This window comes from Mesoplodon densirostris, chromosome 1, assembly GCF_025265405.1.
Source record: "Mesoplodon densirostris isolate mMesDen1 chromosome 1, mMesDen1 primary haplotype, whole genome shotgun sequence".
In the NCBI taxonomy this organism is placed as follows: Eukaryota; Metazoa; Chordata; class Mammalia; order Artiodactyla; family Ziphiidae; genus Mesoplodon; species Mesoplodon densirostris.
Window position 1 is genome coordinate 25297485 of NC_082661.1, and position 12994 is coordinate 25310478.

Below are 12994 nucleotides of genomic sequence, written 5' to 3' on the forward strand. Positions count from 1 at the left end.
AACTAAGATTATTACCAGTAGGAGACTATACACATGTTAACCGCTTCTACTTCCAACCTAATAGCTTATTAGCTATCTACATTTGGAGAATTTATGTTGTCAAAAAAGTGTTAAGACATCAACAATTAGCTTTGGGAACAACTATATAAATACAAGCACACTCTACTGTTTTGCTAGGGGTGACAAAACTCTGATGTACTCATAGCCTCCAAGGAAAGAAGTAGCCATCTGTTACATAAGTAACTCATTAGGTGAAAAGCAAGTGTTTCGACAAGATTAACTAAAAAATCTGCTGGAGACTACTTCCATTAGCTGGTTGATGAACGTGGGCAGCTATCGATAATTTGAATGCTTTGAGAATCAAAAGAATCCTGCTTAATTCAAACTCAGATGAGAATCCAGGTGACCAAAGGTTTAAACTCCAAGACATATAAGCAGGACACTTAAAAATAAAACAGTTTCATTACAAGGTCATAATGACCCAAAGCACCAGACCAATAAAGAAACAAATAAGAGTATTTTCATTTACATCTAACTGTCAATTTGCCTGAGCGGCTTGAGAAGCCTAGTCTAGCGAACTTGAATATTCTAGTTAAGAGAAAGTCACCATGTAGAATATTTGTGCATCATCAGCACCCCAAGGCTCAGAATACAATCAAAAACACCTAACAACAAAATGAAACAGAATCTAATTTCATCTTTCCTTGGATGACTCAGAAAGTCCTTCAGGAGCACACAGTCTCCTTATGAAATTAATTTCTATTGGTATTTCCCAAGTAAATAAATCCATGGCATTAGTCTGTCTTTTGTCTTTCCCCTATCTGAGTGAAGAAAATGTCTACACTTTTAACTTTCTGGGCAGCAGTGCCTCTTAAGGTGGGATTTAACTGTGTTTTGGTGGTGTTTCTCTGAAGAGACATGCAAAACAGCCTAACTTTTGTCAACTGGGCAATAATTCCTGTGAGGAAGGGCTCCAGAGAGCCCATGGTCTGAACCTCACCTCTGGGAAGGAGAAATGGAGGTGCACTTCTGCACCAGTGGCTCCAAATCCCAGCTTCATGTTCCTTCTAACCCTGAGTATCTGCCTTACCCTGCCCTTTGTCTCCCACACTACTGAGCACCTCTAGGTCATACTAAGAAGAGATAAAACAGTCAGGAGTGGAGAAAAATGGAAAAAAAGACTGAAAGAGATGTTATGAATAGGAGTCCAATGGGAAACATACAGGACGGAGGACTACCAGAATGGATGCAAAGAGGTGTAACCCTTCATGTGCCCTTTGGTTAAATCCTCATGAAGACAGCTGATCTATCGTCCACATGAAGATGTGATTAATTCTGCTGTGGTCCAGACATAGGTCAGAGATCAGTGCTAAAGGACATCTGCCATGTGTCAAATACCCGCTTCTTGCTTCTCCCAGAGTGCAGACACCTGCTATGATTCCACCTGACCCCAAGTCACTGGGAGTTAAAAACCAACTGCCCATCCTCCCTCTGACCTGCTGAGTGACATGGGTGGGACATCTGTCCTCTGTGGGCTTCAGCTTCTTTCCTTATGAAGAGAGAAGGCAGAGGAAGAGTGGAGATAGATCATGGCTGACCTGATTCAGTCAAGTTTTATCATGTGTCCATCATGGACATGGCTTCAATTCAAGGCCATGAAGCAACTGCCTCAACCTCCCCGGTCAGGACTAGACCATCAGTTTTGCAGCACGGGCCTGGGACTATATGGGAGGAAAAGGATCAGAGCGTGGGCTGAAGCCAAGAAACCTACACTGAGCATCAGGAGTGCTGAGCTCTAACTGGCTCCATTTCGTACCTGGCTTTGGAGCCTTTTCTGGCTTCAGTTTCCTCATCTGGGAATTGAGACTATTGGTATAGATGAAAGATTCTCAACCAAGACTCCGTGGACATCTTGGGTCCAGAGGGGGGATTCAAGGTGTTCCTAAACCCCTAAAAATTGTTCGCAAAATTTTACGTTTGGGGGCATGTGTCCAGAGGGGAGCTCTACAGCTTTAATCACATTGGCAGAAGACTGCAGTTCAAAAACTATGAATAACTGCTCGTATAGATGAAATCTATGATCCCTTCCAGCTCTAACATTCAGTAATTCAAATAACAATATTGAAAAATGGGAAAATGACAACCCTTTGGGACAAAGAAAAGAGAAACTACTCAGCTAAAACCAGGAACAGGCACCTAAACGGCCATCCTGATTATCAGAGTTTTGGTACCTGGCTGGCGGGCACAGTCCCAGGTGTGGGAACCCCTGCAGCTGCCGGATCTTTGAGCATCAGGCGCCAATATACTGAACCAGGAGTCACCAATTCTGCTTCCTCCCTTGCGGGGAAGAGTCAGGTGGGAATGAGGAGAAGGGGTGGCTGTGAGTTACGGTGCTAAGGGTGTGAGTCCAAATTGCTCTGCTTTGAGTAGCACCAACAGTTGTTCTAAGCCACAGCTTGGGCCCCACCAGGTTGGAACCAGAGATCAGGGACAGCTGCACAATGGGTTGAAGATCACCCCTGCACCTACCTTGCTAAAGAAAGGGTTTGCAAAACCACTGGGGAGAGCTGGGGAATGCCATTTTCAGCCCTTTAGAAACCTTGAAATGGGCTTTGATATTCGTGGTGTGTTTACTGAGGCCAGGCCTGCCTAAGTTTCTAAACAGGAGTGCCTTCCTAGCTGGGGAAAGATCATCTCTCCCTAAAGCCAATATATTAAACAGCATTTATTTTCTAAAACCATCCATCGTCCCAGGCCCCCTCCTCCCAGGAGGTCTCCGTGACCAAAGTCTGACCTTATATGATTTCACCCATGTCCTGGCTGTTAAGTGAAGAGGAAAGACAGAAAAGAAGAGGCCAGCAGAGCCAGTGTGCTCCCCTGGGCCTCAGAAGGAGCTCTGGAGCAAGTGGAAGAATCCAGGGGCTGCCTATCCTTCCCTTGGAGGAAACCGACTCCCTCTTTACAAGGAGCTCTCTGAAAACAGAGCAGCAAAAAGGAGGCTATAGGAGGACTCAGCTCTGGAGTCAAGCAGACCCATTTTCAAATCCCAGATCTGTTGCTCACCATGTTATCTGTTACTGTCTGGCATTAGGCTAGAAAGTTACTTAATCTCTCTGAGCTTCAGTTTCTTCATCTGTAAAATGGGGACAGTAGTCATTTCTACCCCAGAGATTCACTGTGAGGATAAATGAGATAAAGTATGTAAAGCACACACCACCATCCTTGGCAGAGAGGAACCCCTTACATAGTTATATAGTTTTATTATTCTTATTGTTATTGTTATTATTATTGCTACTGCTATGTCAAGACAGTTGTTAGAATTACAATGTCTGTGGTGCTCTTGGCATATAAAATAGGCATTCTGTAAGTGACTCCACGGCTACTGGTTTTTTTCCTTAACTCCTAGGCCTTGGCAGCCCTGCCACTCCACAGGGAATGCCCAGGACCCATTGACCACCCCCTCTCACCTTCCTTTTGTTGGTGGGATTGACGTAGAGGTAACTGAGGACAGTCTTCAAGCCCACTTTGTCATTGAGCTTTTCATAGGTGGTGCCGTAATCTGTTGATCTGCAGGTAGGAGAGAAAGAAAGAAAGGGAGAGATTGTTTTACCAAATGGGGGACTGTGTTTCAAGGGGAGCCCAGCTCTCCCCCGACCTGCATCTTTGTTCCCAAATCACACGAGTGCTTAAAGGTGTTCTTCAGAGATAAAAGGCCCCATTCATTTTAGAAGAGCAATTAGACAGATGCCTCTGCCTACTACCTAAGCTCGCTGTCCTTTGCTCCCGGCCTTTCTCAGAGACCTATTTTCCTGCCCTCTGGGTGGCTGCGAGTGACAGGAGCTGCCGGGGAGCCCGGCCACCTGCCACAATCAGCCCTCTGTCCCCGCGGGGCATTGCAGGGACCTTCTCCTGAGGTCACTGGGTACAACCCACTTCACGCTCCTCCACTGAGCCTGAAGCCAAGGGTCCCTCAGAAGGGCAGGAAGCACTGTATCCACGAGCTGTGGGGTCCAATGGCCAAACCTGGCCACACCCGGCGGAGTCTGAGGCTTTACATGGGAGCGATGGTGTGTCAGGGGGCAGAGCCAGCGACACTGAACTGCTGCCGATAGTTCATGATTCCAACGATCCTGCTGGCCACCCGCCCCTCCTTTGGGCCTAATTTCCAGGGCTCTGACCTTGTACCAACACCACGAGTCAGGGCTCAGAGAACAATGGTGGGCCAACCAAGCCACAGGCTCCTTCCTCTGCATCCCGCCTTTCCACAGAGGAGGAGGGAGAACAAGTACCCGACAATGGATTCAAGTAGCCGAAACCCCTGCTGCTCCCGCCTTGCTTCCCCACTCCCATCCCAGACACCTCCCTCCCTTTTCAGACCACCAGTATCTTCAGGTTCTCACCCCCTTTCTGCCATCGCCTTCCTTGGCTAGACTCAGGAAACCTCTCCCACTGGAGCTTCAGAAGGCCACAGAGGCCCATTCATTCTCTCTACAGTGAAGTGACCTCATGGGTGCCTGCATTCCAACGCCAGCCCTGTGTCCCCCTAGTAACTACCTGCCCCTATCTTTCCTTGGTCCTTTACCCACCTTCTAACTCTAATCTGCTTCTGCCTTGACCCACAGCTTAGCTTTATAAGTCTAGCAGCCAAGCTCTGTGATGACCTTTAAGAACTGTCTCCACCCCAATCCAACCTGGCAAATTCCATGTCCCAGTTCCGGCTTAAATACCTACCCTTACCTCTGGTTAAGGCTTCACTGGCCCTCTCCCTGGTTGCCACTCATTTTTCCTCTGCACCAGAACAAAGTTCCCCATCTGTTGTACACCCAAGGCACACACTGTACATGCCCCTTTCATTTCCCCATATTGTCATGATTAGTTTCCTTATGTTCTGTTTCTCCAACCACAGTGTAAGCTCCTCAAGGACACGGAACTTCAGAGAACGCTATGGGGAGAGGAAAGAACATGAACTTGGGGCACAGCAAAATCTCTGGTTAATTCCTAGATGGGCAGCTCCCTGGTCACATGACCGTGTGCAGGTTACTTCACCTGCTGGAGCCTCAAATTTCTTATTTGGAAAAATGGGGACAATTTAACCTCACAAGGCGTTTCTGAGGATGCGAAAATACAACACATGGGAAACCTCCTAACAGGATGTAGGCATTCTGAAATGTCAAAAAAATAAATGAAAATACAAAGGATGTTCACTTCTCCTTTCCCCAAACTGTACAGAACCAGGTCTTACACATCATGCACGCTTGGCCCGTTTATTGAAAAAAAAAATCACTATTTCTAATCCTTCCCTAGGCTACAGGCCCCACACGGTCATCAGTTATGCTAACTTTAATACTCAGCACCTCCCCGCTCTACAAACTGACTTCTTATCTTCTGTCTCCTGTTTACCTTGGGCACTAGGACTCAATGCCAATCGGAGAAATCCTTGCCTTTATCTCTCGAACCCAGCTCAGTCCCCAAGTCTTAATGATTCTATCTCCTAAATAACTTAGACCCCCAATCTTCCCATTCTCATTCCAACGCTGTGGCTCACACATCATCGTTTTTGAAACGATTCCCCAGTTGGATGCTCTTCTTCCACCTTCTCCCCCTCCCACCAATCTCCATGCTGTCATTATGTTATATGTCAACCACACAGATCTGTCCACCTCACTCTGTGGTAGTAATTACCCACTGCCTGCACACAGTAAAGTTCTTTCTTGGAAAATCTGGTTATAACTTCCCTTACTAGACCTATTTCCAGCCACTTGCTATCCAGCCTCATTCAACTTCCCTGAATGTCCTACAATTTTGTGGCCTCCATTTCTGGCACATCATTCCCTTCTGTCTGAACTATGTCCAGCCTCTGTTTCCTCTACTTGGTAAATTTCTCTGCAATCTTCACACTCAACTCCAATATCACTCTCCTTCCAACTTTCTCACTGGGAAATTAAACACCATTTCCTTTGTGTTCTCATACCACCTTGTACATATTTCTATTTTAGCATTTATCCTATTGTTGTGATCATGCTATTTTTATCCTGAGACTTCGTCCTTGACTATACCTTCCTAAGGGCAAAAGCCATTTCTGATAACAACCCAGTGCCTTGCACCATGCCTGGTACAAAGCAAGTACTGAATGTATTGATGTTTGTATTGTTTTGCTTTGTCTTTATTTGCGAGAATGAATGAATGATTGAACCTGTCCAAACCCACTCACAAGTTCCTGACCAACTGCTAACGTTTCGTGGCAGCTCAACAGAGAGCCACACCTAGAAAACACACCTGATACTTCAGATACAACTTGCAGAATGGTAAGGTCTTTTAGTGCCATCTGGTGCCAGGGAAAGATCTAGAATTAAGTTAAATGACACTAGAATTAAGGAGAAATGACCAATCACTCTGACCTCCTATCCTACCCAGGGCAGGGGAGAAGACACACCATAATCTCTACAGACTGTCAGCAGTATATTTTTCTTAATACAAATAAAATATTTTATAGAACAAATTGCTTCTTGATTCTACCCTCTTGAAGGCATAAAGATGGCACCAGGTGGGAAAAGAAAATTGAACTTGGAATCTGGAAATCTAGAGTCTAGAGTGATTCTGAAATGTACTCAAAGTGTTACCCTGGAAAGGTCAATTCTCTAAGCCTGCTAAAGAAAGAATTATTCTGACGCTTGTTCAAATGGAAAGGCAGACTTCATTCAGGACTATTGCAATAGGTACAAGGACCACAGCAGTGGGGTTCTGAAGTAGAGGAGGGAGATTGGACTCCACTCCAAATACAACAAGGAAAAAGGGAATTTATAGCCAAAGAGAGGGTGGGAGTCAGTGGGTAGAACATTACTAAGAAGGTAGGGAAATTCTTTGCTAAGCCGACCCAACAGGATTCTCACTGAAAGCAGGTCAGGGTGATCAGACATCACCTGGGGGATGGTGGAGGATGGATCAGATATTGAGTATGATGAGATACTGCAAGGGGTTGGGGGGATCCTGGCTAAACTCACTTAGCGGGATTGTTGCTAAAAATGGGCTCTTGAGGACATATCCGAGGACAGGGACTAGTTGAAAAAGAGGTCGGAGGATCCTGACTAGAGCTTGGTCAAGAAGAGAATCTTTGTCAAGCCCCATTCTATCATCCACACAACAGGTTTAACTCAGATAATCATAAGCCCCCTTCTGCACTTGAAATCTTATTATCCCACCAGCACAGCGCTAAGCTGTTTCCAAATAGCAACTTTTTCTCATGCTATATATAGCAAACATCTTACTTATAAGAGCTAAATTCTCAGGGCTCCCTGCATGACTGGTGTCACAACAAACTTCCTTCCAGCATCCAAATAACCCTCATCAAAGGCAGTGTACTTAGCATGATGCATAGTCTCTCTTTCTGCAAGCTGCACAACCGATTCCCACTGACTTTGCTGTTTTCCAAAAGTGGCTGCACAGGGTAGGGGCTTCCCAACAAAGGATATGCCACGGCTCAGCTTCCTCTGTTCCTCGGGCAGCTGCTGCTCATTCAGGCGAACAGAAACAAGTCTCACTCGGTGAGGACACCTGAAGGAGCCACTGAGCCCTGGGACCAAAGGAGGCCTGGTCTCTGCCCTTTCCAGCATGGAGGCCACACACCGCGTTGACCACAGAGTTCTGTGGGCTGGCCCCATTCACCTGGGGTGAGGGGCAGCTGGAAGAGAGGCCTCAGCACCACGGCCAGAGCCAGCTGTGCCTGGAGAAGTCGCTTTGACAGGAAAGCAGACCATCCTCCACCTTGTGACTCCAGCCATCTGCCGGCGGGGTCTCTTAGAGGAAGCAGGCTCATTTCCCCTAACTTAAAGCCAGTTTCCCAAATCTTGACATCTTGACACTAAGCTCCTAACGCTGAAACGTCCTGAAAGCTGGAGACATCACACACATGCATGGGACACCTGCCAGAGGCCGGGCACTATGCCAGTTACCATTTGGAATGGCTCAGAACACACAGCTAACCTGGCAGGCAGCATGTGAGAAGTGCCCAGCCACAGGGCTCCCAGCTTCTGTTCTGGGCTCAGATTCCTCCAGTTCCAGAAGGTTATTCCACTGCTGTGTGTGTGTGTGTGTGTGCGCGTGCGCGCACGCACGCGTGCACATGTTTGTATCTCCCTCTCTCTTGCTCTTTGTCTTTCGTTACGAATTATTTCCAGAACACAGAAAAATACAAGATGCCAATCATATACCCACTACTGGATTTATATGTTGTTTATGAACACAAATGCTTGATCATCTTTTGGAGTGCTTTTAGATTCACATAAATGTTATCATACAGGATATACATTCTGCAGCATGATTATTTTGTCCAACATTCAGTTTGGGGGGTTTTATCCATGTTGACACACCTAGCCATAATTCATTCATTTTAACTGCTGTAGAGCATTGCGGCTTACCAATAAACTACTGTCTATCCTTTCAACCCCTGATAAATATTTTTGTCTTTTTCCTTTAAAATTTGCTATGATAAATGTTTCAATCGCCATTTTTACACGTGGCTTCTTGTGCATCTGTAAAGAAAAGTTTTTTCTAGAGACATCTTGATGTGCAATTACCACTCATACTCCATGCATAAATTCTTTGCTGGTATTTAACACATTTTTGTCTAAGGAGGCCTTCAAAGAGACACTCCCTTAGTCCCCAGCTCCAGCAATTGGGTCCTTCTTTATTGCCAGGGCCTGAGTCCATAGCTCCTGACCTGTCTCATCCCAGCTATCTCTGTCTCTGGAATCCTGAATTCCAGAGCATCTGAACCCAGATAGCAGCTGGGGCCCTGAGTCCTGGCTTCAGGAGTGACGTGTCTGGTTTTCCCATTCACATCACTGTAGGTCACCTGCTCCATGGCTCCACCGCCTGCCCAAGGACCCGCTTGCTGTCGGGCTGGGCCTCCCAGCTGCCAAGCGCTCACACTCCTCCCCAGGTGCCCGATAATGACTGGTAGACCAGATGTCCATCCTCTTCAGCCTCCCAGCACTCCTAGTCTGAGCCCTTCAACTATTTAGAGCTCCTGTCCCATCCTGATAGGCCTCCAGAAGACTTCCGTGTGGGCCAGTATATTCCAGGAGGACCCCCTCAGCCTAACTTCCCATAACCCTGGTAGTTACCCAAAGCCAGTCTCTCAATGACAATTTCCAGGGTTGAGTTGTGAATACACTACACTTCCATCCACCCAGCAAGCTCTCACTCCTCTAGTGAGCTCCTGCGGGAGCGGATGGTGGCAACAAGCATATGGCTTGCTATTTTAAAAGTAAAAGAACAGAAAAGAAAAACTTTTAGCCAACGCAGCCAAGTCAGCTTCCTGGTAGAGCTGAGCTGGGGCTCAAAACCACCCCCCATCGCTGCATCCCCAAAGCCACATTCCTGCCAGAGGTGAGAGGGCTCCAGAGGGCACTCTGCCAGTTCTCACCAGCCACCAGATGTGCAGGATCAGGGCGGGCACACTGCTCTCCTAGTCCCACCAGCTGCCTCCCCTTGTTTGCCACCTGTGCTCTCAGCCCCCCTCCTCCTTCCCTGTCCAAGCCTTGCCCCTGGGAAGGAACTGGGAAATTTCAAGCGTTTTACTCTTTTTTTTTTTTTTTTGCAGTACGCGGGCCTCTCACTGTTGTGGCCTCTCTCGTTGTGGAGCACAGGCTCCGGACGCACAGGCTCAGTGGCCATGGCTCACGGGCCCAGCCACTCCGCGGCGTGTGGGATCCTCCTGGACCGGGGCACGAACCCGTGTCCCCTGCATCGGCAGGCGGACTCTCAACCACTGCGCCACCAGGGAAGCCCAAGTCTTTTACTCTTTGATTCTCTTATCAGTCTTTCTTCTTCTCAGTGGACTCCCTTCTCTGTGACATTATTTAAATTAGCAAACAACCTCAGTCCTCACAGTTCCTTTTCCTGTTAGCAATTTTTATTTTTGTTTTGCTCATTTCATAACACATCTCTATCTGTTCTCTGTTATGGCATCTACCATGTGCCAGGGACTGGGCTTACCCCTCCTCCCTCCCCAGTAAGGGACACTTACGAGGAGCTACAAAGCTCAGGCAAGCAAACTGCTTTCTGTAAAAGGGCCACAGAGTAAATAGTTTAGGTTTTGCCAATCTCTATCACAACTACTCAACTCTGCCCTTGTAGCACAAAAAAAGCCAAGCAGGATACACTAATGAATGGGTGTGCTGTGTTACAGTAAAACCGTATTTACAAAAGCAGGCAGTGCATAATTGGGTGGCCACCGCCACTCTAGCAGACTACAATATCAACCCCTACCACCCCCACCACCAGCCAGGCTCCCATCCCGCTTTGGTCTCTAAGACAACTTCCCAAGATTCTGGCCAAGGTCTCTGATACCTTAACTCACGCTTCCCTGCCTGGCTGCCATCAGGTCCAAGTGTCTGCCTAAGCCTGGCACTCAGTCCTTCTCAGGCCTTTGCCCCCTTTACCTCCCATCTTCCACTCTCCCAATGAGCTTATGGCTGGCAAGTTGTCCAGATTTCCTCCTTTTTGACTCCCAGCTCTAGTACTAATTACATCTTAGAGACTGTTCCTACAACTTCAGCCCACACCCTCCTCTGCATTTGTATCAACAGCGTTAGGAGTTCCCTATTTATTCTCTGAATACGCATATGTGCCTTTTTTCTTTCCTGCAATGACTAAAAGCTCCTTAAAAGAAAAACAACGAATGAAATCTCTTTTGAATTGCTGAAAGTGCAGAGCGCTGAGTAGAGAAAACAAGGAAGATGCGAGCAGGGCAAACACAACTCTACCCAGTGCTGGACGAACTAGCCGTGTGAGCCCTTCACGTCTCTGAACAATAGGGCTGATGGTGGGAGGACTCCATAGAGAATAGTGAGAAACATAGTCCCGCATCGGATAAACCCCCTGTGCCATAAATGTGTGTGGTTGTCATGTTTATGACTACTCCAGATTGTATTTTTCTCAAGGACGATCACGTTGGGTTTTTTCCTTGATTTATAAACTCCTTACGCTTAGCGGGTGAGGCACATGGACGCCCAATTAATCATTAAGGAATCTTTGGCCACAGTTTCCAGTTGCTGCCATGATAGTACAATATGGCCCAGCTGCCTGGGGAATCAAAAGGCAGAACCAAGCTTCCAAGTGCCAGGCCCTGGAAAGCCCCCACCAGCCTTTCCCCCTGAGTGTGTTCCCCTGAGCTACACCAAGAATAGTCAACAATCAAAGACCAGAGGCAACAAGGGGCTCCAGTATGTGGTGGACCACAGCCCCCTCCAAGGGCAGGTCAGGAGTTTCCACAGCATAGCTCCAGACCCACGGCTGCCCAGACAGTCTTTATGATCCAAATGGGGAAACCACTGATGCTCCCCTCTGGCCTGTTCCACTCCCCGTCTTAAGGCCAGCACCTAAGGCCACGTTAATTTGTATCTCTGCAATGGCAGAAGCCCAACCTGACCGCAAATAGCCAGACAGAAAACTAATTTCAGACTCCAAGCCAAAAACGAGTGACTCAAATAGCTTCACTCTCCAAGTGGATAGTGGCCCCACCCTCTGCTTCAGAAAAACCACAGGCAAGCTGATGCCCAGGCAGAAGCTCACACAGCTCTCTGTGACCTCTTTGTGTCATCTGACTCCAGGGCTGCATTATCTAGTCTCACAAAGAGAGACACAGTGATACAGAATAATTAACGTTCTCCTGCCCCAGCTATCTGAATGAGAGCCATCATGGGGTCCAAGTGCAGAAAATTGAAGGTAACCTGACTCTGGAGACCAGATCATGCAGAATTCATGGTTTATATCAAATAAAATGTAGACCCACCAGCAGCACCATTCCAGCTCAGATCTAGGAGGGAAGGTTGGCACGTGTGGGGTTGGCCAAAACATTCAGATCCTTGGTCTTTCTTTCCCATTGAAGTGTGAACACTTCATTTCTCACTGAAGAATCTCAGTTAAGATAACAGGGTTGCTGGGTTGTTATGTTGAGGACTTAAAATGACAAAAGATCTCAACCCTATCAGCCAAGAGGCCTGTTTGTGTCATACTGGGGAAGGGAGGAAAGAAGTCCTCCAGAGAGAGGAAAGAGCATGAGCAGACCCTGAGAGGATGTGACATCCTATAATTCACTGCACCTCTGTTCACATGAATATAGTGTATTTTACACAACATGCACACACACATACATACACACTATACAACAGCATTAAAGAATCTGGTAGATATCAAGATTATTGACCTAGAAAAGTCTCTAAGACATTACTAAATGAAAAAGACTACTGAGTAACAATGCATTAAAGATACAAACAGTATACCCAAACAAAACAAAACAATATATTCCCATTAGGTTTGTAAGTGTGTACACCAGTGCATTTTAAAATTTCTAGAGGAAAACGCAAATACATGTCAATAGAAGTTACCTCTGAGTAGGGGCCCGGGGTGGGGTGGGTTGGCTATAAGAACTTGAGTTTACTTGTAATGTTGCGATGTTTTCCAAAATATAGCCATGTATCACTCATGCAGTTAAAAATAATCACAATAAAGTGATTTGTTACTGTGCAGTTAGTTATGAGGCAGATCAGTAAATTAACACATCTGTAGAGGAACTCTATAATAGATAAGCATTTGCATTTGAAAAGACAGCCCAACATAACCATAAGAGGATTTGTTTCAGAGTCAAGCAGATTTGGTTTAAACTCCAGCCTGTGTAACCTTAGGCTAATTACATAAGTCTCCTGTTTCATATCTGCTCAATGGAAACATAAATATCGCCTTCCTAGGATTACTGTGAAGCTTACATGGCCCTAACGCCACACAGTTCACTTCACTGCCAGTTGTTGGGAGACCCCATGGTAGAACAATCATGTAATCACTGGAGGAGAAATTGTCCCATGCATCTCTGGGCAAACAGGAGGAGAGTTATAGTTACATAACCAGCGGTGGGCAGGCCAAAGCCATCCCATCCCCACCAGATCAGCAGTCAGCTACCAGAAGGTACATGGGGAGATGGAGAAGTTGCCACGCA

General features: G+C 46.7%; 1 protein-coding gene across 1 annotated transcript in view; it reads right to left on the minus strand.

Moving 5' to 3' along the window:
• The window catches only part of SORCS3 (sortilin related VPS10 domain containing receptor 3), a 626549-nt gene that overhangs the window by 334839 nt on the left and 278716 nt on the right, over positions 1 to 12994 (minus strand). Inside the window, exon 3 of the mRNA XM_060103648.1 lies at positions 3468 to 3567. Coding sequence (XP_059959631.1) covers positions 3468 to 3567 — 100 coding nt within the window. The remainder of the gene's footprint in view (positions 1 to 3467; positions 3568 to 12994) is intronic.